Genomic DNA, 27,693 nt, shown 5'->3' with positions numbered 1-27,693 from the left:
AGACCAAAACAACATCTGCAACTCCAGTGAGCAACAGGGAAGCCCGAAAAATACTTGGTACATTCCTGATGAGAATTTCTTCTGGGAGTGCAGTGAATGGTCTCTGTATTTCACCAGACTTGGTCCCACGGTCAATAACAGTCACTGAGATCAGCTGGTTGTCAGGGACAAATGTATAATGCTATAGTCGTTTTTCCTTGAGGGGGCTGGGAATGGTTTTCAACTTCATCTTCGAGGTAACTTATCTTCCTCTCTCCCCACCAAAACCTCTTATGATAGCCTTAAATGCCCCTACCCAAGCTATACAATAGTGAATCCTCGCGGCAAATTAACCCACTCAAATTAAAAAGACCAAAATGTGCTAAGACAGGTAGCCTGAAGCCTCTTGCCCAAATCAGCAGTCCTGGGCCCCCAGAACCTCCAACAGGGATGGGCTTACAGGAACCACTCATTAAATACTTCTGTGCCTTACTTTACAACAGATTCTGGTGAATTGTATAAATGGATGCACAGTTGGGCACATGGAACTGAGCTCGAGTTCCCTCACTGGCTGTTTTAGGCAAGTGACTTATTCTCCAATTGGAAAACAATGGAGAAATAGGAATAGACGCTGTAGTGATCTAACCTCCTGGGCCCCAAGTACAGAAATAACAGGCAAAGCACTCAGTATGGGGCCTGGCAGACATTTACTGATTGTGAAGCCCCACGTACGCACACAGCACATCCATGAAGTGATATTTAAAGCACAGTAGAAAGAGTGTTGCAAAAGAATGGCATACATGATTTATAACGTCATACAAATATGTGGATGGGTGGGGAAAGTCCAGAATGGGGGAGACCTGAAATTACTGAGGATCTCTTCAAGGAACTATCAGATTATTTCCAGCAGGATCATAAGCCAGAATGCCAGGTGCGTGAATGACTAGGGGCTTGCACCTGCAGGAACAGGGGGAAGGTCTGATTCACTGTTCTAGGACCATCCTGTTGAGCTGTAAATGCTGTGAATGCCCCGGAAGGAGAGGTTACTGCAGAGCAGGTACTTGTTAGCCAACCAAAGGCTACAACATAAACAAAAACACAAAACTGCTTCCTGCAAAGCCAGGAGCAAATCAGTAACACATACATATACACACACGCACACACACACACCACACCCCCCAAATGGCCCTTAGGCAGCTTTCTGAAATTCTGAACTCCCCTGAACCTTCATGATGCCCACTCCCAAGTTAAATGACCGCCCAAGGGCACAAAACAGAGGAGGCAGTACGGCTGAAAAGGAGGCCTGAAACTGGAGGGACAGAGAAGGGAATTACAATACACCATGTGTCAGGACCTTCAAATTTTCTTTGCCAAAAAAGTTATCGGCCAGAGCACACTAATAGGAGGAAAACGCAAACCATTGACTCGGTTCTGTTTTTAAAAGGGAACTATGATCTTTGTGGCAGTCCACCTTGGTCTAAAGCAGAACAAGGTGGAAAACATAAAGATCACTGGGGTCATTTTCAGCTAAGCGATCAAATATGCCTAGGAATCTGAACACTCATCGGTGACCCTTGGTGACCCCTCTTCTGGCGCAGAGGTCCAGATGCAAGGCTTCCCCCACAAGAAAGCCCTCTTCAGGCCTTTCAAAAGCATCTAGGGAGTGAGATCAGGAAAACACAGCCAGCGGTGGGCTCAAAACAGGTCACTGAAATGCTGGCCATCTGACGCGTTATTCCAGCGCTCAGGCTGTCTCTAGCCTATAGCATTAAGGTAACCTTAAGGGGATTCTGGTTTTTGTTTTGAAAATGACCTGGGAGAGAGCAAGGATTCTGGACTGACCAGGCAACCAGCACAAGGCAGCGCACCAGCGACACCTGGCAAAAAGGGGCAGGGCTGAGGAGCTCCAGGAGCCTGAAGATCTTGAGACCCAAGTTACCCTGCAGAGGTAACATGATTTTCCGAAGAGCTTGAAGAAACAAATGCTATTTGCAGGAAGCTTACCCTTTCTCCCCAACCCCCTAGCCACCGCAGGCAACCCTGAGTATGGCTATCACGTGGGAGAGGGTGTCTGGATCTCGGGATTCCACCCCCCCCCCAAAAAAAAAAAAACAAACGGCCACCTGCGATTACAAGTCTCACACACTGAAACCAAAGGTTTCCAAAGCTGGGGCGGGCTGACTCCGTCCTGATACAGCGCGCACGAGGCGGCAAGAACAGCTGCGTCCCCGCACGCAGTCCCTGCTTCCCAGAAGCTGGCGGCCAACGTAAGCTACAGCAGCTCCCCGGCGCGTGGCAGCAATGAACACCCAGTGCGGCTGCAGAGAGGAGCGAGCCTCCAGCACGAGATTTACAAAAGGAAAAAGTCTGCAACCTAGCGGCTGCTCGCCACACGCCCGGCTCAAGTTGTCCCTATAGCCGCCACCTACAGGCTCGCGGGGTCCTGCCCCAGAGCCTCAAGCCGCGTGCTCCCCGTGCAAAAAAACGGGGTGGGGGAGGGAGGGTAAGCAAGCCCGAGATTCGTTTCCACGGGTGGTGCCGCGCACGACGAGAGGGGCTGCGGTTGAGTCCCCAGCACTGTGCACAAAGAGCGCCCGAGGTGGGGAAGCAGCAGCCGCAAGAAAAGGCTCTCCAACTTTGCCCGGGGTGCGTCCGGGGACCCGTGGGCTGGTCCTCCCGGGCGCCGGTCACCCACGCGCAACTTTTAACAAAAAAGGACGCCGTGGCCGCACCTCTCTCGGAGAGAGGACGCTCTCGGTGCGAAGCCCGAGGCCGCCCGCCACTGGCACCCGCGCGCAGTCGGCACAAAAGCATCACCAAACTCGCCTGCAGCCCGCTGCCCGGGTTCCCAGAAGACCCTCGGTCCCTGTACTCCACCGCCCGGGGCTGCGGTCTCCCAGCGCAGGTGAGCGAGGCGAGCCACTAGAGTCCCCGCGGCTGCCTACCACCTTCGAGGTGACTAACACACAGGCATGGGAAAAGCCAAGAGCTACGACTCTGGACGCACCCAGGTGGCACCCCTCCCGGACCCGGGCTGCGCCCACAGGGGGTGCAGTCTTCTTGTCTGCCGTTCTTTCCCACCTGTCTGGCCACGGAGCAGGACCAACAGGACGCAGAGCAGATCCCAGGCGCCGCGAGCGCCTCTCATCGCGGTGGCTGCGCTAGACTCTGAGCTCCTCTCTCTGCTACAGCTCTCGCCCAAGTGCACCGAGCGCGGCAAAGCCGAGCCCCCAGAGCCACTGGCGGCGCGCGACAGCCCCTCCTCCAGCCCTCCTCCCAGAGCGTGGCCACGCCCCTCCCTTCTCCCGCCCGGGTCGCACTCCCTCCCGCTGCCTGGTGCCCGGGGCTCTCGGGCTGGAATACACTGATCCCGGGGGCGCTGTGCCCTCTAAGACCTGGAGCCCCCATAGGCCTTCCACCCTGGATCCTCTTCCCCCCAGCACTCTCCCTCCATTGCTGGTCCTTCAGCCCCAGGCGGCTGACTGGCCGCGCAGGTGCTGCCCGCGCTTTGTGAAGCCCGGCTCCACGCGCGCAGCAGGCACGGGCCAGCCACCTGGCAGGTGCTCCCTAGACAATAAAGGACAACCACCGGTCCTTCCAGCACGCTCCGGAGCAGGGAGAATATACTCGAGTAAGGGTGGAGGTGTTACTAGTCGGGATTGCGGGGCGAAGGGATTAGGAGACTGGGTCCTCCAACACGTATTTCGGTTCCTGTTAGTAGAGGAGGATGGACCGTGGCGCCCCTGACCTCTGTAAAAGACCGATCCCACGTTTAAGTAATTTTTCAAGCTCAGTTTCTCCACCTGCTGTGAAACCTGTAAGCATACAGCTGATTTCTATTGGCCAACGTGGACCTCCGCCCAACCAAGCTCCTGCTGAGACTTGTGAAAACTGGGCCAGTGGAGTGAGGAGAGACTCCCTGTGAAGTACTTAGCTTTGAAACACGGTTTTTAAAGCCCATTTGCATTCGGGTGCCTTTTCTCTTGTGTTATTATATTTTTTAACTCACCCCTAATGCTCCCCACCCGCGCGCCCCTTTCCCCACCTGGCTCCGACTCTGGTCTGCCTTAGGAGCAAGATAAAAGGACAAGTGTAAGTGTTTTACTTACATGAATATGTGTGTGCCACGTGTGTGACTAGTGCCCAGGGAGGTCAGAAGGATGTCAGATCCCCTGAAACTGGAGTTACAGATGTTTGTGGATCACCTTGAGGGTGCCTGAAGCCCAACTACTCTTAACTTTCTTGTTCTTAACTATTGACCCATCTCTCCAACTCCTTAAGTAATTATCTTAAGACAATTTCTACCTAGGGAGATTTCACAGTCACTGTGGCTATCCGTGGGTGGACAGTAACAATCTGCTCTGTAGAGAGATTTTATAGTTTTGTACCCCCATTGTGCGGGCTTACAATTAACTTTATGAAGTGGAGAGAGTAAACGTTTATTTTTGTGGTTCTTTAAGTGCCCCAAGATTGCACTTGTGTTTGAGTGTGAGGCCTTAAACCAATATTTTTTTTCTGGTTATCATGTTTCCCCTATGTATTACTTATAATTTATTTGTTTAATTATTGATTTATTATTTATTTACCGAAGGTGCCGTGTGTGTGTGTGTGTGTGTGTGTGTGTGTGTGTGTGTGTGTGTGTGTGTGTGAGAGAGAGAGAGAGAGAGAGAGAGAGAGAGAGAACAACTTTCAAGAGTGTGTTCTTTCTTTCCACTACATAGGTCCTGGGAGTCAAGCACCTTCTAGCTTGGTGGCAAGTGCTCTGGGTGGTCTCAATGAGTGGTCTCACTGGCATCCTGGCAAATGGATTAAACAGCCTTACAGAGAGCTTAAGAGTGTAAACTAGGGCAGACACACCAACACAAAAATGTGATAGACAGACAGACAGACAGACAGACAGATAGATAATTCAAACAATATTTTTTAAGAATGGACAAATAAAAGGGAGATAATCATTGGAAAAAATAACAACTTAAATACATGTGTCCTCTTTGAGTATCATCAAGAATAATATATCGCAGCCGGAAAGTGGTGGCGCATGTCTTTAATCCCAGCACTTGGGAGGCAGAGGCAGGCTGATTTCTGAGTTTGAGGCCAGCCTGGTCTACAGAGTGAGTTCCAGGACAGCCAGGGCTGTACAGAGAAACAATGTCGTGAAAAAAACAAAGCAAACAAACAAACAAACAAAGAATAATATATCTCTTCCCAGCTTTCTGACATCATTTAATATTGAAGCTGTCATTTTAGATATTGACAGGCTTAAGAGAATTCATTTTTAAAACTATTCACTTAAAAATGTATCAGTCCTAGAGAATAATCAAGTGACCCAGGTAACTAACTGCCTCTCCTGACACCACTTGCTGTGTCCCTTCCTCCCTTCAAAGCATGCTCACCTCAGGGCAGAAAGGAAGAGCTAGGCTTGGTTGGTAGACGTGGTCCCCATGCTCACAGTCCTTGGAATCTGAGATGGGAGCCCATGCCCCATCATAGTAAACATAGTAAACAGTTCTGGTCATGCAGCTGCAGAGAGGCATCGAGCTATACTTCACTCTTGGATTCACAGAGGTAACTGATACCACTCAATAATCCTAAACTTCTGGGATCTTGGTTTATTTCTAAAAATCCATGTTGTGCTGGGGTGGGGGGGGGGCACTATGACTTAAAAGATCAACATTATGCCTGAGAGAGGAAAAATTACAATTTTCTTCTTCAATCAACTGACATTGGAGAAGATAACATCTCCAGAAGTGGTGAAAAGAAGCCATATTGCTATTTAATTCCAGGCAAGAAATTTCTGTGCAGAAAAAGTAAAAGCAGAGTAGGGAATGACACAGTTCTAAATTGTCATCCGTATTTGCCACTCAACAACATTATTGAATGCCCAGGATTTGCCAGTAGGCACCAAGGCCTGTACACAAATTAATAAGACAAAAACCTTGCCTGTAGGAATTCACCGTGTAATGGGGAAAACAGCCATTCTGATAAGAAGCAATAACATCTGAGAATAGAGCTCATGTTGAGCCAGGTTACTCCACAAGGCCATATTGGCTGGTAGAATATTGAAATCTTATTGTACTGATTTGTTTTTAAAAGCCATCCCCTGAGCACATCCTAAGTGCCCCCTGTTCCAACCCACTCCTGAGACACCCACCTCACATCTCCTTAGAGCCAGCAATTACAGGTTGAACACTGAGCACAGCAGAGAGCCTCCAGGACCTGTGCTTTTAGAGTTGTTAGCTATTTTCAATAGGACCCCCTGCCTGCTTTGTACTGCAAGAACACATGTGCAAGGTGCTATTAGTGCAGGGCTATGGGAATGAACCACGTTATAGATGAGCACTGTCCAACTGAACGTTTTCAAAGATGGAAGTGTTTTCTCTCTCAGAGAGGACAGATGGGTCAGTTCTGTACTATATTTTGTGATAACCCCAGATGCTGTCATGATTGTGTTTTATGTATTTTTCTGTCTTTGTCATTATTTTAGTGAGAGGCTGTTGACTGCCAATTGTGGGACTATATTGCAAACTGACTTAAACAAGTAAACAAAGAAACAACATTTTTTTCTGGTGCTTACCCCTGAAAGGCTCAGGGATGCTTTCATTGCACATTCTCTTGCATCTGAGAACTCAAAGCTGTCAGGATTTGAGTGGGGATGGTCATGGTGATAGTGTAGTGTGTGTTTGTGTGTGTGTGTGTTGGATGTGAATGGGTTTTCCCCTCCATCTCCATCCTTCATGGGCATTTGCCTTCTGTTGCTCTGTTGGTATTATGTGTGCACAAGCAGCTAGGCTTCTAGCACCTTACTGCCAGCAGAGGCACGGCTCTTCTGCCCCATCAGCCTCTTCTATAAAACTAGTAACTGAGCCTCACTTGCTGGTCTTAAGTCACTTGCTTATCAATAGAAGACATTGACTGGAGCTGGATGTGGTGGCAGCACTTGGGAGGCAGGGGCATGCAAATGTCTGTGAGTTCAAGGCCAGCTTGGTCTGTGCAGTGAGTTTCAGGTCAGTTAGGGAGATATAGAAAGACTTTGTGTCAAAAAAGAAAACAATGATTGGCTAGATGTGTTTCATATACCCAGCTTCCAGAGGAGCTGGGGTTGGAGGTCAGTTTCACCTATATTCTATAATCCAAAATAGTAAAGGATATGTGTTCAAAGGAAAATGTAGGTTTTTCACTAGAAAGATAAATAATGCTGCACAGATAGATCAAAAGACATTTGAACCCAGCACGGTAGCACACACCTTTAAACCCAGAACACAGAAGGCAGAGGCAGGCCAATCTGTGAGTTCGAGGCCAGCCTGGTCTACATAGGAGTTATAGGCCAGCCAGGGCTACACAGTAAGAATCTGTTGTTGTTGTTGTTGTTGTTGTTGTTGTTGTTGTTTTAACTGTAGTCTCGCACAACCAGAATTTCTAAGTTGACTTCACTTTCAGCTGATGGCTTTGAACTCCTGATCCTTCTGCCTCTGCATCACAAGTGCTGGTGCCACAGGGCCAGCTTCTTGCCTTTAATAGTCTGGATTCTAAGAGGAAGGAATGCATTGTAGATAATTTAGACAATCAGAAAGAACAAAACAAAAATCAATCAAGTTGTCAACATCAAACAGCTCATTTTAATGTTCTTCCCCTCCCCAACCTTTTCTTTGAACATGAGGTTTTTTTCCTTTGTATGATTTAAGATCATACTACATTTGTTTATTTTCACTCCATGTTTTTTGTAAGTAATATAAATGGCTGTACCACAATTCTGAACACTTAAATGTCTCTGTATGTTTTTAATAATTTTTAGTTTATGTCTATGGGTGTTTTGCCTGTTTCTTCATCTATGTAATGCTTGTACGCAGAGTGCACTTGGAGGCCAGAGGAGGGTGGTGGATCCTCTGGAACTGGAGTTGCAGACTGTTGCAAACTGCTATGTGAGTGCTGGGAATTGAACCCTGTGTCTCTAGAAGAACAGCCCATCTATGCTTTCATTATTGAACTATCATCTCTCCAGTCCTCGCTTGTTCATTTTTCTCAGTGTTTTTCACCACCATGAAATACTTGCTCATGAACATTCTGGTGAGGATTGCTTGCCTCTGAGTATTTACTTAGGTTGATTTCTAGAAGTGAAGGAGTCACCTTACCAGAAACTGATGATACCAGGGAAATTGGGATCTCTTTTAGGGGTTCTTAGTTTCATTGACAAAAGAATTTAAAAGCAGGCTCAAAGGGAAGCCTGAAGACACTTAGAGTTTTAAAAGACCCCCACCCCACTCCTCCTGTCCCACAAGACCACCCATCCCCACCCCACCCCGGAGAGAGGCCAGCGGTAAATCTCAACAGCTGTCAAAAATGGAAAGGGGAAGAAAAAAAGCCTTGCTGCTTGAGTTAAGTCTGTGTGGAGAGATCAGCACAGGGAGAAATCAGCCGCAGGGTAGGGAGTGGGTCTTGAGAGAGTGTGAAGCCCAAAGTGCTGGGGAAAACATTAGGGCAGAGGTAGAAACAAGAAAAGGAAAACGTGATGCTTTTCTTATGAAGTTACATATCAGTGATCCTGCACAGACTGAGTTAGAGAATTCTGGGAAGGAAAAGTACATTACCTTACTAAAGGGATAAATTAGTCCTCCTATCTCTGTAGCATGGCTTAAGGCAAACTCATCTTCCTTGGGGCGGTCCCATCTTCCTGTGCATCTGCCCCTTAGCTAGATCATTAACCCTGCCCAACTGGAGGAGCCAGAAACGTCTGTCTTCTAGACCGGAAGTGTTCCCTAACGGACCTTTAATGCTGCTGAGCAACTTACAGCACCGGTATAATAAGCCTTTTCAGATTTGTTGTTTAATAGTCCTTGCTTTGTCAATGGTCATTTGAAAATCTTCTATCCATGAAGTGTGTGGGGCAGTAGTGGCGCACACCTTTAATCCCAGCACTTGGGAGGCAGAGGCAGGCAGATTTCTGAATTCAAGGCCGGCCTGATCTGCAGAGTGAGTTCCAGGACAGCCAGGGCTATACAGAGAAACCCGTCTCAGGGAAAAAAACAAAAACAAAAAAACAAAAACAAAAAAGGACGTGCATATAGGACGCACACTGTGAGATAGCCAACTCACAAAGGCACCTCATGGCTTGTGAGAGCGGTCCCGCTGCAGCTTCCTTCCACTTGGTATGTCTTGAACAACTTTGGTGTACCAGATGTACTGTATGAGGTCCATAGAATACGAAGTTAAAGAAAACAAGAAGGCTGCTGCCCTCATGGAACTCCCACTGAGAGAAGAAAACCACATGGGAGTGGCAAGGACCACATTGGTATGTTTTCTAAAAGTTCCTCACTGCATGATGAAGCCAAAGGAGCACCTAGATCCTACACACAGTGACCACGAGAGGCGCCCTCAAAGAGGTGGCCATTAGATTCTGCAGGACCAAGAAGATGACAAGGGGAAAGAGAGGAAAGAGATCGACTGGACAAACAGTGAGAAGTGCCCACCCCCTACCCACCTCAGAGAGCTTGAGACAAGAAACTGGCTTTCATTCAGAATGTAAAGAACAAGAGAGACAAGCACAGGTAGAGAAATAGAGTCTGCGGATGAAAATAAAAGTCTTTATAAGCCAAGAAATATGCCCCTCGTCCTGTGGGGGACAAAGGGCAGAGTAGCCAGAAGGAGTAAGCTTTTGAAAATAGTGAGGAAGGATAAGTTAAAAGATAGGAAATCTCAGTAGGAAGAGCACAGTGAGAAGTGTAATATATCCAGCCAAACATTCAGGCCTGGAGCTCCACACTAGAACAGTCCCCAAGAGGAAGTTCCAGCCTGGATCTAGCTGAGCTCTCTCCATTGCAGTATGTGACAAGGGAAGCAAAGGGCAGATGTTGTCTCCTTGGGGAGTTGCCCACATGGAAAGGATGGGTATATTAAATGAAAATTACAGGAAGCTATTGTTTTGGACCATACCCAACAGACAAGACTAAAAAAATCAATATGGAGTCACTCATGCTAAAATCTAACATTACCAGGCTGAAGCTAGGCTGTTTAGTGATCCTTCTCTGAAAAAGCTTGGAGTGATTGAAGTCTGGTTTCCCATACCGGTTGTGTCAGCCAGACACAGATAACAGATAACAGAGTCCCCTCTGCTCTGATCATACAAAGATAACCTGAAGCAACCTACTGTTTACCAGGTTTTCTCCTGGACTGACTTCCTGTCCTTACCTGGCAAGGACAGTAACACTGATATGACGAGCCTGGTTCTTATTTTTAACTTTCTTCAGTCTTTTTCTGTCCATAAAAGGAACCTCCTTGGCTTGGCTCCTTGGAACACTTTTTTGATTTTATGGACTTCTGTATTGCCCCGGTTCTGGCATCAAAAAGAGAGCCAATCAAAATCTATATACCTTCACAAAACCTGCATTCGCTCCCCAGCCACAAATGAAAATAAATATAGGGCCAGCAAGACACCTTAGTGGGTAAAGCATTTCCGCACCACCCTGGCAAGCAGGCTTCAATCCCCAGACTCCATGTGAGAAAGCTGGAAGAAGTGAGTGCATCTGTAATCCCAGCACTCCTAAAGTGAGGAGAAAGCTGGAGGCAGGAGAATCACCCAGCCACAGGTCGACCAGATATCCTGGAAGATGAACCTCAGCAAAAACAAAGAGACCTTGCCCCAAGGATGCTGAGAGAGAACTGACTTCCTAAAGTTGTCCCACTAACCTCCCCGTGTTATTTTATTGCTTATGCATGCCTGCATGTTCTCTCTCTTTCTCTCCCTCTCTCTCTCTCTCATCATACACTCACACATATATCATACACCCTCCCACATGCAAACATACTAAGATATAAATAACTCTTAAATAAATTGTTGTAATTCTGTCCTTTAACAGGAAAAAAAAGAGAACACTGACAAGTAGCCCTTTAAGCAGGAGAGGGTCAGAAAGACAAAGGAGCTGAAGGTAGCAGAAGGTGACCTCGGGGAGCATATGGTGTCAACTGTATCATACCTCTTAGAGAGGTCAAACAAGACAATACCAGTCCCTGCCACCCCTCTTAAACTCATCTTCCGCATTAACTCATTTAAACTTCCAAGGTAGTTTCTCTTGTTCTCCTGATGTTGCAGAAGAGGAAACCAAGGCACGAGGTAACCTAACAAATGTGCGTAACAAAAGTAGACCCCTGGAGAGACTAACTTCATAGTCTTATGCTCAATGACTGTAATTCTGGGCAACCAGGCTGGGGGAAGGAGGGATGTTTTAACAACTTCTGAGAGCCACCTGCCTCAGCTTCTCAGTGTTCATGAAGCAGGCATGACAGTGGTACCTGGTTTAATGCCCTGCTGAGTGGGATCAAACCCCCAAGACTTTGTGTATGCTAGACCATCATCCTACCACCCTAGAAACCCCTCAGCCCAACATGGAGGTTTGGGGTGACTATGCATGGCTGCTCACTCTCACTTGCCACAATGAGCTTATGGAGACAGAATTTCTACCACAAGGGATTGTGCTCTACGGCAAAATTGAAAAGGGAGGCCCAAGAATCTAGCATGAGCAAGGCCCTAACTTCCACCCTTAGCACCAACTCTCACCATTATCACAAAGACTAGAATACCTCACGTCCAGGCTAAGAGGTACATGTCTCTAACACCATGCTCAAAAGGTTTGAAGCAGAAGAAGGACTGTGAATTTTAAGCAAACCTGTATTACTTAGTAAAACCCTGTCTCTGAAAAACAACCCTATAGTCATAAAAACACACATAAACAAACACACACACACACACACACACAGTGTCATGATAATGATCATTGCCGAGAGCTGCCTATATTATTTATTTATTTATTTATTTATTTATTTATTTATTTATTTATTTTTGAGATGAGGCCTTACTGTGTGACCCTGGCTGACCTAGAACTCCCTATGAAGACAACATTGGCCTTGAACTCACAGAGGTCAGCCTGCCTCTGCCTCCCTAGTGCTGAGATTAAAGGGACCCACCACTGAATCCTACATACTGCTCAGAAGTCGTTTGTTTCTTTCTTTCTTTCTTTAAAAAGCTAGACCTGGTAGTGCAAGCCTATGATTGTAGCTATTTAGGAAGCTGAGGCAGGATGACCACAAAACTAAGGCTGGCCTGTCTCTCAGTCTGAACAATTTAGTAAAATGCTGTCTTAAATTTTTTTTTAAAGGTAAAAACAAGGCCGGGGACTTATTTCAGCCGTAGAGCTTCTTGCCTGCCATGAGCAGTGGCCTGGATTTGATCCCTAGCACTGGAGCAAAGTAAATAAACAACAGTGGTCTCTTATCTAAACCTATGTTGCCTCCTGCAAAGAGGAGAGGCATTCAGAGTTCATAAATCCCCTCAGAACACAGTTGGGATGCCTCTTAAGTCATACATTTTTCTTTGGCTTGCGTGACAATTATCTGTAACCTTGTCATAGTCTCTCCACTAAATAATAACTCTTTGAGGAAACCGCATTGGAATTCAACTGTGGCTCTCAGGGGAAGACTTGCTCAAACAAAACCTGTGCACCTAATAGGTACCCCATATTTGCAAAACTCAATTATTGACAATACGTCTCAGTGTATTTTCTTTTGAATTTTAAAATTTTCATCAGGATTTGCTTTGTTCTCAGGAAATCTAATATTGTTACCATCGTCATTATTGTGATAAATGTATGCAACCAAAATCTATGTTAATTACACTATAAATATCATGACCACCTCATCATTTTGTATTTTCCTTTTTAGCCAATAAAGAAGTCATGCTGCTGTGATGGGAGCTAGAAACACTTTCTGACATGGTTGAGTGAATACCAGAAGTAAATATGTATTTAACTAAGAGTCCAGATCAACCAGGTCTCCTGATTGGTGGGAGCCAGGGAGACACTGTCATCTGTAGACTTTGAGCAGTTCCTAAACCTTGCAAGTGAACAGTTCCCATTAGGGTCTATCTTTTTTTCTTAGTAGGTAGATGCTATTTCTGCCAAGGAAAAGATTGTATGCTGTGGCACAGACCATTCCCAGATGCAGATGCTCAGACGCCCACCTCATGCCTTTGTCCCCAGGCTTCCAGAGGTGAAAGTGACTGGGGATGGGGTTATATATGGCTCTGGGGAGGACAGGAAAGAGAGTGGAGGCAAGTGGGGGAAAGGTGAGTAAACTTCATGCTCTTTAAAAACAGGCCTGAGGTTCTGCATTGGATATGCAGAATTTATCATCCATCTCAGGACAGTAACAGATGCCTCTGCTGCTACCCATTGCTATGAGGGCTGTTTATCTATTCCCTTATATCTTGAAACAGGACCTTACTAGTCATCTTGAATTTACTTTGCAGCCCAGGCTGGTTTACAACTCAAGATCCCCCTGCCTCAGCCTCTGGTACTGGTATTATAGGCAGATACAACCTAGAGTTCCCAGTCAATCATTGGCTTTTTTCTGAGAATTGAGCATCCTGTGGGAATAAAAACAAGTCAGAACTGGCTGACTGCTTCTGACCTCTGCCTCAAAGAGGAGGCAGGAGGGAAAGTGCCCCAGAGCTCCCTCCAGGCACTCCCACAGAGACACCAATGGGATTAACCCAGGAAATGCAATTTCAGAACCTGAGGGATGGCTCAGTAGGCCAAAGGCATCCACCCCCAAAACCTGGGAGCCCGGAATTGGATCCTTTGAACTTGTATAAAGGAGGGAAGAGAAAACCAACTCCATAAAGTTGTCTTCTGACTTCCATACGCCCTCCCCTGCATACCATATATCACTCACAAACACACATGCACACAATTTTAAAACTTTGATAAAAGCAACTCCATCTTACTCAGGAGAGTGCTTGAACATCATGTGTCCATTGTGGCATAAACTTGGCATGGACCATAGGCATGCAGGTACACTCTTACATTCCTAAGCAGTGGAGAGATGACATAAAGAAAGGGAGAATCAGAAGTTCAAGTCCTTCTCTGTTAACAAGTTTAAGGCCATCATTGAATACATGAAACCCTGTCCAAAAGAGAAAGGAAAGAGAAAATCTTGGCACAGTACAAAATAGAATGTCTGTAATCCCTGCCCCAAGGAAGCATCACTGGGGAAATCAGGGTTCTCTCTTGGGTTCTTAGTCTTGTTAATCAAAGAATTTAAAGATGAACTCAAATGGAAGGTCAAGGACAATCTTAATCTGAGCTTAGAAGAAAACAAAGCAACAACAAAACCACCCGAAAGGGAAAGCAAGCTATAATCTCAGTGGGCACCTAGAAGAGGACATCGGGGAGGGGAGATTAGGAAGGCTAGGAAGTCAGTCACACAGCAGAAAAGCAATCACAACCTAGGGAGAGGGACAGCAGAGAAAGAGTGAGATCCAAAGTGTTAGGAAAGCATGTTCAGAAAAGAGAGAGAGACTGACTTTCTAAGGCAGGACCAGCTAGGAGGCTCAGGCAGCAGAAGTGGCAGGATAAGCTGGGACTGGATCCTTTCTACTTCCACATCTAACCAGGAGGGACCACAACCCTCTCTGCACATCTTTCCCTCAAGCAGAGAGCTTTTCTCCAGGGAGTGCTCTGATCCCTGGTTTCAGGTGGAATCAGCTGGGAGGCACAGGTCACAGAAGCTGCAGCCTTCATTCATCCATCTGCACCCAGGAGGGGCAGCTGATCCACAGCCCTCTGTACCCAGGTCCTACCAGGGTAGAGCTGATCTCCCAGAAGTGCTGACACAGGCTTACAGACCCAGCCAGAGACAGCAAGAACATCTAACACCAGAGATTAACAGATGGTTAAAGGCAAACACAAGAATCTTACCAACAGAAACCAAGACTACTTGGCATCATCAGAACCTAATACTCCCACCACAACAAGTCCTGGATACCCCAACAGACCGGAAAAGCAAGATTGGGAATCTAAAAGCATATCTCACAATGGTGATAGAGGAATTTAAGAAGGACACAAATAACTCCCTTAAAGAAATACAGGAGAACACAGGTAAAGAGGTACAAGCCCTTAAAGAGGAAACACAAAAATCCCATAAAGAATTACAGGAAAGCACAACCAGGTGAAAGAATTGAGCAAAACCATCCAGGCCCTAAAAATGGAAGTAGAAACAATTAAGAAATCACAAAGCAAGACAACTCTGGAGATAGAAAACTTTGGAAAGAAGTCAGGAGCCATAGATGCAAGCATCACCAACAGAATACAAGAGATAGAAGAGATAGATAATCTTAGGTACAGAAGATACCATAGAAAACATTGACACAACAGTCAAAGAAAATGCAAAATGCAAAAAGCTCCTAATCCAAAACATCCAGGAAATCCAGGACACAATGAGGAGACCAAACCTAAGGATAATAGGTATAGAAGAGAGTGAAGACTTCCAACTTAAAGGGCCAGTAAATATCTTCAACAAATTTATAGAAGAAAACTTCCCTAATCTAAAGAAACAGATGCCCATGAACATACAAGAAGCCTACAGAACTCCAAATAGTTTGGACCAGAAAAGAAATTCCTCCCACCAAATAATAGTCAAAATATCAAATGCACAAAACAAAGAAAGAATATTAAAAGCAGTGAGAGAAAAAGGTCAAGTAACATTTAAAAGCAGACCTATCAGAATTACACCAGACTTCTCACCAGACACTATGAAAGCCCGAAGATCCTGGGCTGATGTCATACAGACCCTAAGAGAACACAAATGCCAGCCCAGGTTATTATAACCAGCAAAACTCTCAATTACCATAGATGAAGAAACCAAAGTATTCCATGACAAAATCAAATTTACACAATATCTTTCCACAAACCCAACCCTTCAAAGGATAATAAATGGAAAACTCCAACACAAGGAGGAAAACTACACCCTAGAAAAAACAAGAAATAAGTCTTCCAACAAAACTTAAATAAGTTAGCCACCTGAACAGAATTCCAACTTTAACAACAAAAATAACAGGAAGCAACAATCACTTTTCCTTAATATCTATTAATATCAATGGACTCAATTCCCCAATAAAAAGACATAGACTATCAGATTGGGTATGTAAACAGGACCCAACATTTTGTTGCATACAGGAAACCCACCTCAGTGACAAAGACAGACACTACCTCAAAATAAAAGGCTGGAAAACAATTTTCCAAGCAAATGCTCCCAAGAAACAAGCTGGAGTAGCCATTCTAATATCGAATAAAATCGACTTTCAACCTAAAGTGATCAAAAAAGATAAGGAGGGATACTTCATACTCACCAAAGGTAAGATCTACCAAGATGAACTCTCAATTTTGAATCTCTATGCTCCAAATGCAAGGTCATCTACATCCATAAAAGAAATTTTATTAAAGCTCAAAGCACATAATAATAGTGGGAGACTTCAATACCCCACTCTCTGCAATGGACAGATCATGGAAACAGGAACTAAACAAAGACACAGTGAGACTAACAGAAGTTATGAAACAGATGGATTTAACAGATATCTATAGAACTTTTTATCCTAAAACAAAAGGATATACCTTCTTCTCAGCACCTCAAGGTACCTTCTCCAAAACTGACCATTTGGTGACAAATCAGGCCTCAACATATACAAGAAAATTGAATTAAATCCTTGCATCTTATCAGATCACCATGGACTAAGGCTGCTACTCAATAACAACATAAACAATAGAATGCCGACACACACGTGGAAGCTTAACAACACTTTACTCAATGATAACTTGGTCAAGGAAGACATAAAGAAAGAAATTAAAGACTTTCTAGAGTTTAATGAAAATGAAGCCACAACATACCCAAACTTATGGGACACAATGAAAGCAGTCCTAAGAGGACTAAGCTCTAAGTACATAGCTCTAAGTACCTCCAAAAAGAAAGTGGAGAGAGCATACACCAGCAACTTGACAGCACATCTGAAAGCTCTAGAACAAAAAGAAGCAAATTCACCCAAGAGGAGAGTCAATGGCAGGAAATAATCAAACTCAGGGCTGCAATCAACCAAATGGAAACAAAAGGATCTATAGAAAGAATCAACCAAACCAGGAGCTGGTTCTTTGAGAAAATCAACAAAATAGATAAACCCTTAGCTAACTAGAGGGCACAGAGACAGTATCCTAATTAACAAGATCAGAAATGAAAAGGGAGACATAACAACAGACACTGAGGAAATCCAAAAAAATCATCATATCCTACTACAAAAGCCTATACTCAACAAAACTGAAAAACCTAGATGAAATGGACAATTTTCTAGACAGATAATAGGTACCAAAGTTAAATCAAGATCAGATAAATTATCTAAACAGTTCCATATCTGCCAATGAAATAGGAAGAATCATTCATAGTCTCCCAACCAAAAAAATGCCCAGGACCAAATGGATTTAATGCAGAGTTTTATCAGACCTTCAAAGAAGACCTAATACCAATACTCCTCAAACTATTCCACAAAATAGAAACAGAAGGCACTCTACTCAATTCGTTCTATGAATCCACAATTACTGTGATACCTAAACCACACAAAGATCTAACAAAGAAAGAAAACTTCAGACCAATTTCCCATATGATTATCTATGCAAAAATACTCAATAAAATTCTTGCAAACTGACTCCAAGAACACTTCAAAAATGATCCTCCATCATGATCAAGTAGGCTTCATCCCAGGGATGTAGGGATGGTTCAATATATGGAAATCCATCAATGTAATCCACTACATAAACAAACTCAAAGAAAAAAAACCATATGATCATATCATTGGATGCTGAGAAAGCATTTGACAAAATCTAGCACCCCTTCATGATAAAAGTCTTGGAAAGATCAGGAATTCAAGGCCCGTACTTAAAACACAGTAAAAGCAATATACAGCAAACCAGTAGCCAACATCAAACTAAATGGAGAGAAACTTGAAGCAATCCCACTAAAATCAGGGACTAGACAAGGCTACCCACTCTCTCCCTACCTATTCAATATTGTACTTGAAGTCCTAGCCAGAGCAAGTAGACAACAAAAAGAGATCAAAGGGATGCGAATTGGAAAGGGAGAAGTCAAATTATCACCATTTGCAGATGATATGATAGCATACTTAAGTGACCCCAAAAATTCCACCAGAGAACTTCTAAACCTGATAAACAACTTTAGCAAAATTAGCTGGATATAAAATTAACTCAAACAAATCAGTGGCCTTCCTCTACACAAAAGATAAACAGGCTGAGAAAGAAATTAGGGAAACAATACCCTTCACAATAGTCATAAATAATATAAAATACCTTGGTGTGACTCTAACTAAGCAAGTAAAAGATCTTTATGAGAAGAACTTCAAGTCTCTGAAGAAGGAAATCAGAGAAGATCTCAGAACATGGAAAGGTCTCCCATGCTCACAGATTGGCAGGATTAATATAGTGAAAATGTCCATCTTGCCAAAAGCAATCTACAGATTCAATGCAATCCCTATCAAAATTCCAACTCAATTCTTCACAGACTTGGAAAGAGCAATTTTCAAATTCATCTGGAATAACAAAAAACCTAGGATCATGAAAACTATTCTCAACAATAAAAGAACCTCTGGTGGAATCACAATCTCAGACCTTAAGCTGTACTACTGAGCAATTGTGATAAAAACTGCATGGTATTGGTACAGTGACAGGTAGGTGGATCAATGACATAGAATTGAAAAACCAGAAATGAACCCACACACCTATGGTCACTTGATCTTTGACAAAGTAGCTAAAAGCATCCAGTGAAAAAAAAGACAGCAATTTCAACAAATGATGCTGGCTCAACTGGCGGTTAGCATGTAGAAGGATGCAAATCTATCCATTCCTATCTCCTTGTACAAAACTCAAGTCCAAGTGGATCAAGGACCTCCACATAAAACCAGATACACTGAAACTAATAGAAAAGAAAGTGGGGAAGAGCCTGGAACACATAGGCACTGGAGAAAATTTCCTGAACAGAACACAAATAGCTTATGCTCTAAGATCAAGAATTGACAAATGGGACCTCATAAAATTACAAAGCTTCTGTAAGGCAAAGGACACTGTTAATAGGACAAAATGGCAACCAACAGATTGGGAAAAGATCTTTACCAATCTTATATCTGATAGAGGGCTAATATCCAATATATACAAAGAACTCAAGAAGTTAGACTCCAGAGAATCAAAAAACCCTATTCAAAAATGGAGTACAGAACTAAACAAATAATTCTCAACTGAGGAATACCGAATGGCTGAGAAGCACCTAAAGAAATGCTTAACATCCTTAGTCATCAGGGAAATGCTAATTTAAAACAACCCTGAGATTCCACCTCACACCAGTCAGAATGGCTAAGATCAAAAACTCAGGTGACAGCAGATGCTGGTGAGGTTGTGGAAAAAGAAAAACACTCCTTCATTGCTGGTGGGATTGCAAGCTGGTACAACCACTCTGGAAATCAGTTTGGTGGTTACTCAGGAAATTGGACATAGTATTACCAGAAGACCCAGCTATACCATTCCTGGGCATATACCCAGAAGATGCTCCAACATGTAATAAGGACACATGCTCCACTATGTTCATAGCAGCCTTATTTATAATAGCCAGAACCTGGAAACAACCCAAATGGATTGGATACAGAATGTGTAGTATATCTACACAATGGAGTACTATTCAGCTATTAAAAACAATGAATTTATGAAATTCTTAGGGAAATGGATGGATCTGGAGAATATCATCCTGAGTGAGGTGACCCAATCACAAAAGAACACACATGGCATGCACTCTCTGATAAGTGGATATTAGCCCAGAAGCTCAGAATACCCAAAATACAACCCACAAACCACAAGAAACTCAAGAAGAAGGAAGACCAAAGTGTGGATGCTTTGTTCCTTCTTAGAAGAGGGAAGAAAATACTCATCTAAGGAGTTGCAGAGACTAATTATGGAGCAGAGACTGAAGGAAGGACAATCCAGTGACTGCTCCACCTGGGATTCCTTTCCATATTCAATCACCAAACCCAGACACTACTGTGGATGTCAGCAAGTGCTGGTTGACAGGAGCCTGATATAGCTGTCTCCTGAGAGGCTCTGACAGTGCCCGACTGATACAGAAATAGAGACTCACAGACATCCATTGGACTGAGTACAGGGTCCCCAATGAAGGAGCTAGAGAAAGGACCCAAGGAACTGAAGGGTTTGCAGCCCCTTAGGATGAACAACAATATGAACTAACTAGTACCCTCAGAGGCCCCAGGGACCAAACCGTTAACCAAAGAGTACACATGGTGGGACTCATGGCTCCAGCAGCATATGTACAGCAGAGGATGGCCTAGTTGGTCATTAGTGGGAAGAGAGGCCCTTGGTCCTGTGAAGGTTTATGCCCCATTGTAGGGGAATGCCAGGGCCAGAAAGTGGGAGAGGGTGGGTTGGTGAGCAGGGAGAGGGGGGAGGAAACAGGGTTTGGTTTTTTGGGGGAGGTTGATATTTTTTTGGAGGGGTAACCTGGAGAGGAGATATTATTTGAAATGTAAATAAAGAAAATATCTAATTAAAAAAAGAAAAGAAAAGAGAGAGAGAAAGAAAGTCTTCCCTTCGTGGGTGTTTACTGCTACTATGTCAGTACGATTGTTGAATGTTCAAAGCCAGCCTGGGATACATACCAGGCCAGCCTGAACTTCATAGGAAAAAAAAAAAAGACAAGAAGGCTATTCCTGGCCCAAATCATCATCATCATGATAATAACATATAATAATGGTTATGTGTTAACATATAATAATGGGTATGTGTTATTTGTGACATAATCACCAGAGAGAATTGCCTTCTATCACACTCACCTACAGGACTTATTAAGAGGTCATACATAACCACATCGGCATATAGCCCTGCTGATGTTGCCTGAGTAATTATGAAGTTCCATGTTCGGATCCAACCACATGTATTATGAGAGTTCTCCTTCAAACAGCTCTTACAGGAAGCTCTGTTATTAGCCCCGTGATTAATTACCCCCTTCCAAGGCAAGGAAGAATTCATTTACCCGTGGTCACATGGTTAGGAAGTGGCAGAGCAGGCCTGGGACCCTGAAAGCCTAAAGAACCTCTCTGTGAGCTGTCCAGCTCTGCCCCAAGGTGCACTATGGTTTTATCCAGCATAAGCTAGATCCAGCTCCATACATACGTAACTGTTTAGAATCAAAGGCAGACTCCTTTACAGCATCGTTCCTGTATCCTCCACAGTACCATATTCACTTACTACAAAACAACTATTTTTTTAAAAAAATCTTTGGCAAATGAAACAATTTAAAGCTTGAAAGCAGCCGGGCAGTGGTGGCACACGCCTTTAATCCCAGCCCTTGGGAGGCAGAGGCAGGCGGATTTCTGAGTTCGAGGCCAGCCTGGTCTACAGAGTGAGTTCCAGGACAGCCAAGGCTACATAGAGAAACCCTGTCTTGAAAAAGAACAACAGCAACAACAAAAAGGAAGGAAGGGAGGGAGGAAGAGAGGAAGGAAGAGAGGGAGGGAGGGAGGGAGAGAGAGAGGGAGGGAAAGAGAGAGGAAGGAAGAAAGGAAGGAAAATGACTATGCTTTCTTCAACAGCATATATACTACAGTTGGAACAATACAAAGAAAATTATCCTGGTCCCTGAGCAAGCATGGCATGCAAATTTATCATGTTCCATATTTCTAAAGTATCTCTCTCCTGCCTGTACTCAGTGGCCTCGGAAATAGATCACATGGACCAGTCATTAAAATAAAGCAAGCTTTTGTCTTCCTAGAAAAAGAAAAGAAACATTTATGGCAGAGTTGAAAATAGAGCAATAATTAATTGTGCACCCTCCTTCATGACTCACATATCGGCTTGCGTTGTGTGCTCCCTCCTCATCTAATGTCACCCTTGCCTGGCCTCTCTTCTAAGTGCTATAATATTCTGTCTTTTCAGCTTGTACATGTACACATTGTAGAGGATTCACATATGAGGACAATGTGTTTCTTTTCTTCTGAGTTCCTGGGTAATCTCACATTCTAAAATCTATCCATTTTCCTGCAGATTCTATTTTTCTTTTCAGCTGAATAATCCCCCATTTTGTATATGGACCACATTTTCATTATCCATTCATCTGTTGATAGACATTGAGATTGGCTCCACTTTCCTGTTGTCATCAGTAGAGCAGCATTAAACAGGGATGTGCAAAGATCTCTATGGGCAGATATGGAGTTCTCTGATATATGCCCAGGAGCAAAAGAACTGGGTTTGTATTGTTTTTTTTTTCCTTTTCCTTCCCTCCTTCCTTCCCTTTTCCCTTTCTTCTGTGCATATTGGGTAATTCCATAAAAATGGAACTGAGAATGAATGTGTAAAACCCCAGGAAAGTTCCATGGCTTCAGAATAGCCATCCTAACTCCTCAGGCGATCACTGAGAGGCACAGAGCTTGGGATTGAGTGTGTGTTGGAGTGGTTACCTTAGTCTAGCTGCCTGGTGGTTTCACTGGTGCATTTGTTACAAGAAAGTGGTTTTTAAGACGAAGAAGAGCCATGGAAACCACACTTTACTTTGTCCATCCCTCTTTATGCCTGGACCACTGACTGTCATTGCTTTGCTTTTACAGCATAGAACATTGGGCCTTATTTAACTCTCTGTTACCCCTCAGTTTGCTCCTCTGTAAAATGGGTTGAGAATAGGGTATTAACTACCTCCTAAGGCTATTATGGCGATCACATGAATAAATAACTCATATGGAGTACAGAGAGTTAGCTGTGTCCAGCATATACTAAGCATCCAGTCCATGGCAGATACATCTTTTCCTAACTCCATTAAATGGCCCTCAAAACTAATTGTGGCTCAGTGAGGGTAAGTGGTTTGGCCAAAGCCTATCTGTTTTAATAAACAGCTGAGCAGACATTTAAACGCAAGTTTCTGACCATAAATCCAGCCCTGTTTCTACTCCAACTGTCCTCTGAGGACATTGTTATGAAAAGCAGTAAAGGTTGACAGATAATGTTAGGCAGTGATCTAGGGGGGTAGCACCCGAAGAGTACAACACCACCAAAAAATAAGTTAATGTTTGTTATTCACACAAAAAAACTTAGTCTGCATCACAGACTGCAGCCCCAGGGTCATGGAGCCAGCCGACCTTTCTCCCAGACAGCCTGGAGCCCAGCAGAGAGCAGTTGGGGAGCATTGGGTGACTAGGAGGTAAATTACACCAGCCAGCAAGAGCCAGCCCAGCTCAGGGACGGGGACTAGGGGGTTCTTTTGTTTGCACACTGAGAAGCTTTATAACTGGGCACACTGGCAACTTCAAAACAGCGTCTTCCTTATGAATATACTGACCTCAGGTGACCAGCTTTGAGGGTTTGTTTTTGTTGTTCTGTTTTGTTCTGTTTTGTTTTTAATGTAGCTTGTGATGAGCAATTTTTTCCCTAGCACCGTCATAGCTAGAATCTTCTCTTCTCTGTAGCCTTCATCCATCCTCTCAAGATTCATTTTTATTAATATGTTTAGAGGTTGTCTGTGCCTGGTAAATACGAATTTATTTACCAGTGGGTCGCGACCCCTGCAAGGGTCTCTCATATCAGATATTTGCATTACGAGTTGTGACCGTAGCAAATTTATAGTTACAAAGCAACAACAAAATAATTTTATGGCTGGGGGGATCATCACAGCATGAGGAATTGTATTAAAGGGTCATAGCATTAGAAGGATGGAGAACCATTGGTCTCTGTGAAGATGTGTTGTTAAAGGCAAAAAGAAACTCACATGTAAAGTATGTGTAGGGTGATTTAAATGGGGTCAGATGTTAAGTTGAACGCTGCAGAGCTGTGGATGATTCAATAGGCTTTGACTGGGGTTAGGAGGAATCCCACAATTCTACATGGTCACCAAAAGGAAATGCACCAAACGCCGTTGCTCCTCTTTGGCTGAGACGTGGAACTGGGGTACGGAGAGTGCATGGGGAAGATCATTTCTAGTGTGCATCTTGCCTTGAGTTTACTCTGTACGTTACTAGGATAGAGTGCAGTTCTCTGTCTTCCTGCCTCAGTTTCCTGATTGCTGGGTTTACAAGTGTGTATCACTACACCTACCTCTCATTTGACTTTAAAAGCAGGGAGATGTCTTAGTTGGGGTTTCTATTGCTGCAGTAAATACTATCATCATAAGCAACTTGGGTAGGAAAGAGTTTATTTTACTTCAAAGATTACAGTCTATCTTCAAGCAAAGTAGGGCAGGAACTCAAGGCAGAATCCAGAGGCAGAAACTGAAGCAGATATCATAAAGGAGCTCTGCTTACTGTGGCTGATCAGCTTGCATATATATATATATATATATATATATATATATACACACACACATACATGTACATATATATACACATATACATGTACATGTACATATACATCATATACATATACACATATACATACACATATTCATATGCACCATATACATATACATACACATATACCACCCAGAACTACGCACCTAGTGGTGGCTCCACCCACAGTGAGCTGGGCTCTCCCACATCAGTCATTAATCAAGACCAATCTGATGGAAGCAGTTCCTCCACTGTGATTCCTTCTTCCCAGATCTGTGGAGATTTGTGTCACGTTGACACAAAAACCAACCAGTACAAAAAATATTGCTGAGCCCTAAGGACAGGGTCTGGGGCTTTTCTAGGACCTGTTTGATGAATATGCCTTAGACTCATTTGGTCTGCCCATCTCCTGCTTTCCCAACAAGAAGAGAATAAACTCTGTGCTGCATTGTGAACCTGCACTGTGACCTCCTTTCTGCAACAGGGCCATCACAATAGGAGTTCATCAGAGCTCATCACTCGCTGTTAAATGAATGAAAGCCTGCCCGCGTGGGGGAGGGCCCGGTTCTTCTTCATGATATGTGCCCTGGTTAGAGCCACAACAGGGCAGAGCTTTACAGATGTACTCATGTAACGGTTCAAGGGCAGCTAGCTGAAAGCAAATCAGAAACTTCTTCATGTTTTGTTCAAAGCCCACGAATACTTGGACATGTATTAAATGTTAATAAGCAGCTATCTGGGTCAGTGGGTTAAGTAATAACTGTGGAGGGAGGTGAGAGGTGAGGAAATACACGGAAATTACAGTCGAGGATGGCTTGGCTCACCAGAGCGAAACTTGTATAATAGCGTGCTTGTGATTTAGCCAGGCTATCTCCCCGCTTCCTCACACAGTCAGCTCTGCACAGTGACAACCTTTTCTTTACAGGCAGCAGCAGAACCTGGTAAAATTTGGGAAATATTGAGAAGCATCTGAGAGGTTGCATATGCGGTCACCGTCTTCTCCTTACAGACAAAAGGAGAGAAAATCACTGTGTTTAGAGAAAGTGTTTGGGAGTTGATTGTACTTTTTGGACCGCTCTCTCTCTCCCTCTTGTATTTTTTCTCACGTTTTTATGAAGTCCAACAAAAGGAACAAAGGTTTTTGTGAGCATAAAATTGCTGCTCCTGAAAGCAATACCAGTGATGATGGTGATGATGATGATGGTAGTAATAGCCAATCTTCTTTGAGAGCATATTATGCACCAGATCAATTCTTAAAGGTAGAGGTTTTGGGGGTGGGCATTGTCAACCAGGAGACATTTGGCAAATATATCTGGGTCATTTTGAATGGTCAGAACTAGGAGAGAAGGGAATCGGGAGCTGATGCAGGCATTGAGTAGATGAGTCACGGACGCTTCCCCAAAACATGGGACAGCCACCTATACAGCAAAGCATTCCCTGGCCCAAAAAGCATCAGTTTCAAAGGTGATGAAGCCTGCTGTTGGTGAACTGGCTCTCTCTCTCTCTCTCTCTCTCTCTCTCTCTCTCTCTCTCTCTCTCTCCCTCTCTCTGTCTTTCTCTCTCTCTCACACACACACACATGCATGCACACCATGCATACCATGCATGCCCACACATATATGCGCATACCCACACACATGCACACACGCACACACTTATATGCTTCAGTCATTTGCAGATATGGAAACTGAGGTATAAGGTCAGTAACCCACTCTGAACCTCACTGCGGCAGAGCGGCAGAGTAGTTCCTAGTCCAGGCCTGCCTGACTCTGGCGGCCTTAACCTAGGAGTGGACTCTGAGGGGACAGGCGGCCTTACCCTAGGGGTGGACTCTGAGGGGACAGGCGGCCTTACCCTAGGAGTGGACTCCGAGGGGACACAAGCTGCTGATCTCTGACCTAGCCTTTTTTTTTCACATTAAATAACAGACTGGTTCACCAGTCTACCAGTCACTAGTCTTCCTGTCCACCAATGTCTCCTTCTAGAAACTTGGAAGCAGGTGACTCCAACCCTGCCTTCTTTTGCTCAAAATACAGGTTCTTGGTTTTTGTTTTTTTTTTTAACCCCTGCAAATAAATAAATAAATAAATAAATAAATGGAAAATTAGACTTTAAAAATGAAAATGTCAACTCAGTGTCACCTTTTCCAACTAAAACATTCTGACACTGGATTATTTTTATTAAGATAATATTGATCTATAATTAGGAGTTGTAATATCTAATAAAAATATTCATAAAGGAGTTCGTGAGCAGTTCTTCGACATAATAAAAGTATTACCAAGATAATGAATGTCAAGTTCAGCTTCCTCTGCTGCGGATGGCTGCCCCGTGTTTTGGGAAAGGCTGAGTAGTACCACTTTTGGGCCCTGGCCCCTTCACTAGATGCCTATACCACTTCCTCATGCCCCTTCTCTCCAAGCCCTGACAACTCAAAATGTCCCAGGGCATTGCCAAAGGCTGCTGCTTTTTCTTCAGCTATGTGTACTGGTGGCAGAATGTGTCCCATGTTACGTGAAATTCTCGAAACAATCCTATATCCCCCTTTTGTCTGTCACTTTCCATAGTCATAGGATTTGGACAGTTAAGTAATGTCTCTAACACAGCAGTGTACTGACCCCAAACCCAGAAAAAGATACTTCACACAGTTGTAATTTTATTTTCAACAGAGAAGGTCGCTTTTCCCTCCAAAAAGCCCCAAAGGACAGTCAGTGGTTGATATTACCCCAAATCCCCTGTTCTCTGCCAGGCGGAGACAGGTTCCATATATAACGAACCAAGGTGAGCACGCTCTGTAGTTGTCTCAATGGGTCATGCATCATTTCCTTTCCTGGAGACAGTCATGATTGGATGACTTGCTTAGTATTACATTTCACTTACTAGTTTTCATTCCTCACTCAAGAGACAGAGGCAAGTGCATCTCTGTGAGTTTGAGACCAGCCTGGTCTACAGCAGCAGTTTCCAGGACAGCCAGGGCTTATCTCAAAACAAAAAGAAAGAAAGGACAGAAGGAAGGGATGGAGGGAGGGAGTGGGGAGGGAGGAAGGAAGGAAAGAAGAGGAAGAAAGAAAGAAGAGGAAGAAAGAAAAAAGAGAAAGAAAAAGTACTTTCCATTCACCCCAGCTATGTCCTTGAAGACCCATATTTGTCCATCACCTGATTGGGAAAACTAGTAAGTACTGCACACATTGAAAGCAAAGGACAAAACCAGGAAAGGCCCTGAAAATTCAAACATCCAAGGAAAGGGTTTATAAACTCATGATATCATGATCCTTAAACAAATGTGGTTAGTTTTGAAATATGGTTAAACGGTGAAGTCCACTAGAGTAAAATAATACATGCATACATGCTCTCTCTCTCTCTCTCTCTCTCTCTCTCTCTCTCTCTCTCTCTCTCTCTCTCTCCCTCTCCCTCTCCCTCCCTCTCCTTCTCCCTCTCCCTCCCTCTCCTTCTCTCTCTCTATCTGCCCCCTCTCTTCACCCCCATCTCTGAGACAGGGTCCTTGCGACCTAGGTGTCCTTGAACTC

General features: G+C 44.0%; 1 protein-coding gene, 1 long non-coding RNA gene and 1 other non-coding gene across 7 annotated transcripts in view; 1 reads left to right on the top strand and 2 right to left on the bottom strand.

The window, feature by feature from the left end:
* The window catches only part of Kit (KIT proto-oncogene, receptor tyrosine kinase), a 79,413-nt gene extending 76,193 nt beyond the window's left edge, over positions 1-3,220 (bottom strand). For 4 of the 5 annotated variants that reach the window (XM_031342769.1, XM_031342771.1, XM_031342770.1 and 1 more), the window contains exon 1: positions 3,061-3,220. In XM_031342769.1, the coding sequence (XP_031198629.1) occupies positions 3,061-3,127 (67 nt within the window). In that variant the 5' untranslated portion in view covers positions 3,128-3,220. Of the gene's footprint in view, positions 1-2,102; positions 2,382-3,060 lie in introns of those variants that run through there. The other variant, XM_031342773.1, reaches the window with a different exon arrangement.
* Positions 3,221-7,194: 3,974 nt separating this feature from the next.
* On the bottom strand, positions 7,195-8,706 carry LOC116070288. Its single transcript, XR_004110338.1, has 2 exons — positions 8,565-8,706; positions 7,195-7,505 (listed from the first exon to the last, which is right to left on the bottom strand). It is a non-coding gene; the product is annotated as an uncharacterized LOC116070288 (long non-coding RNA).
* A 12,729-nt stretch (positions 8,707-21,435) lies between these two features.
* Positions 21,436-21,540, top strand: LOC116071654. The gene has a single exon (XR_004111050.1). It is a non-coding gene; the product is annotated as a U6 spliceosomal RNA (small nuclear RNA).
* The last annotated feature ends 6,153 nt before the right edge of the window (positions 21,541-27,693 follow it).

This window comes from Mastomys coucha, unplaced genomic scaffold (assembly GCF_008632895.1).
Source record: "Mastomys coucha isolate ucsf_1 unplaced genomic scaffold, UCSF_Mcou_1 pScaffold22, whole genome shotgun sequence".
NCBI classification, from domain to species: domain Eukaryota; kingdom Metazoa; phylum Chordata; class Mammalia; order Rodentia; family Muridae; genus Mastomys; species Mastomys coucha.
Note: the sequence above shows the minus strand (reverse complement) of the source record. Positions and strands in the feature narration are given on the sequence as shown.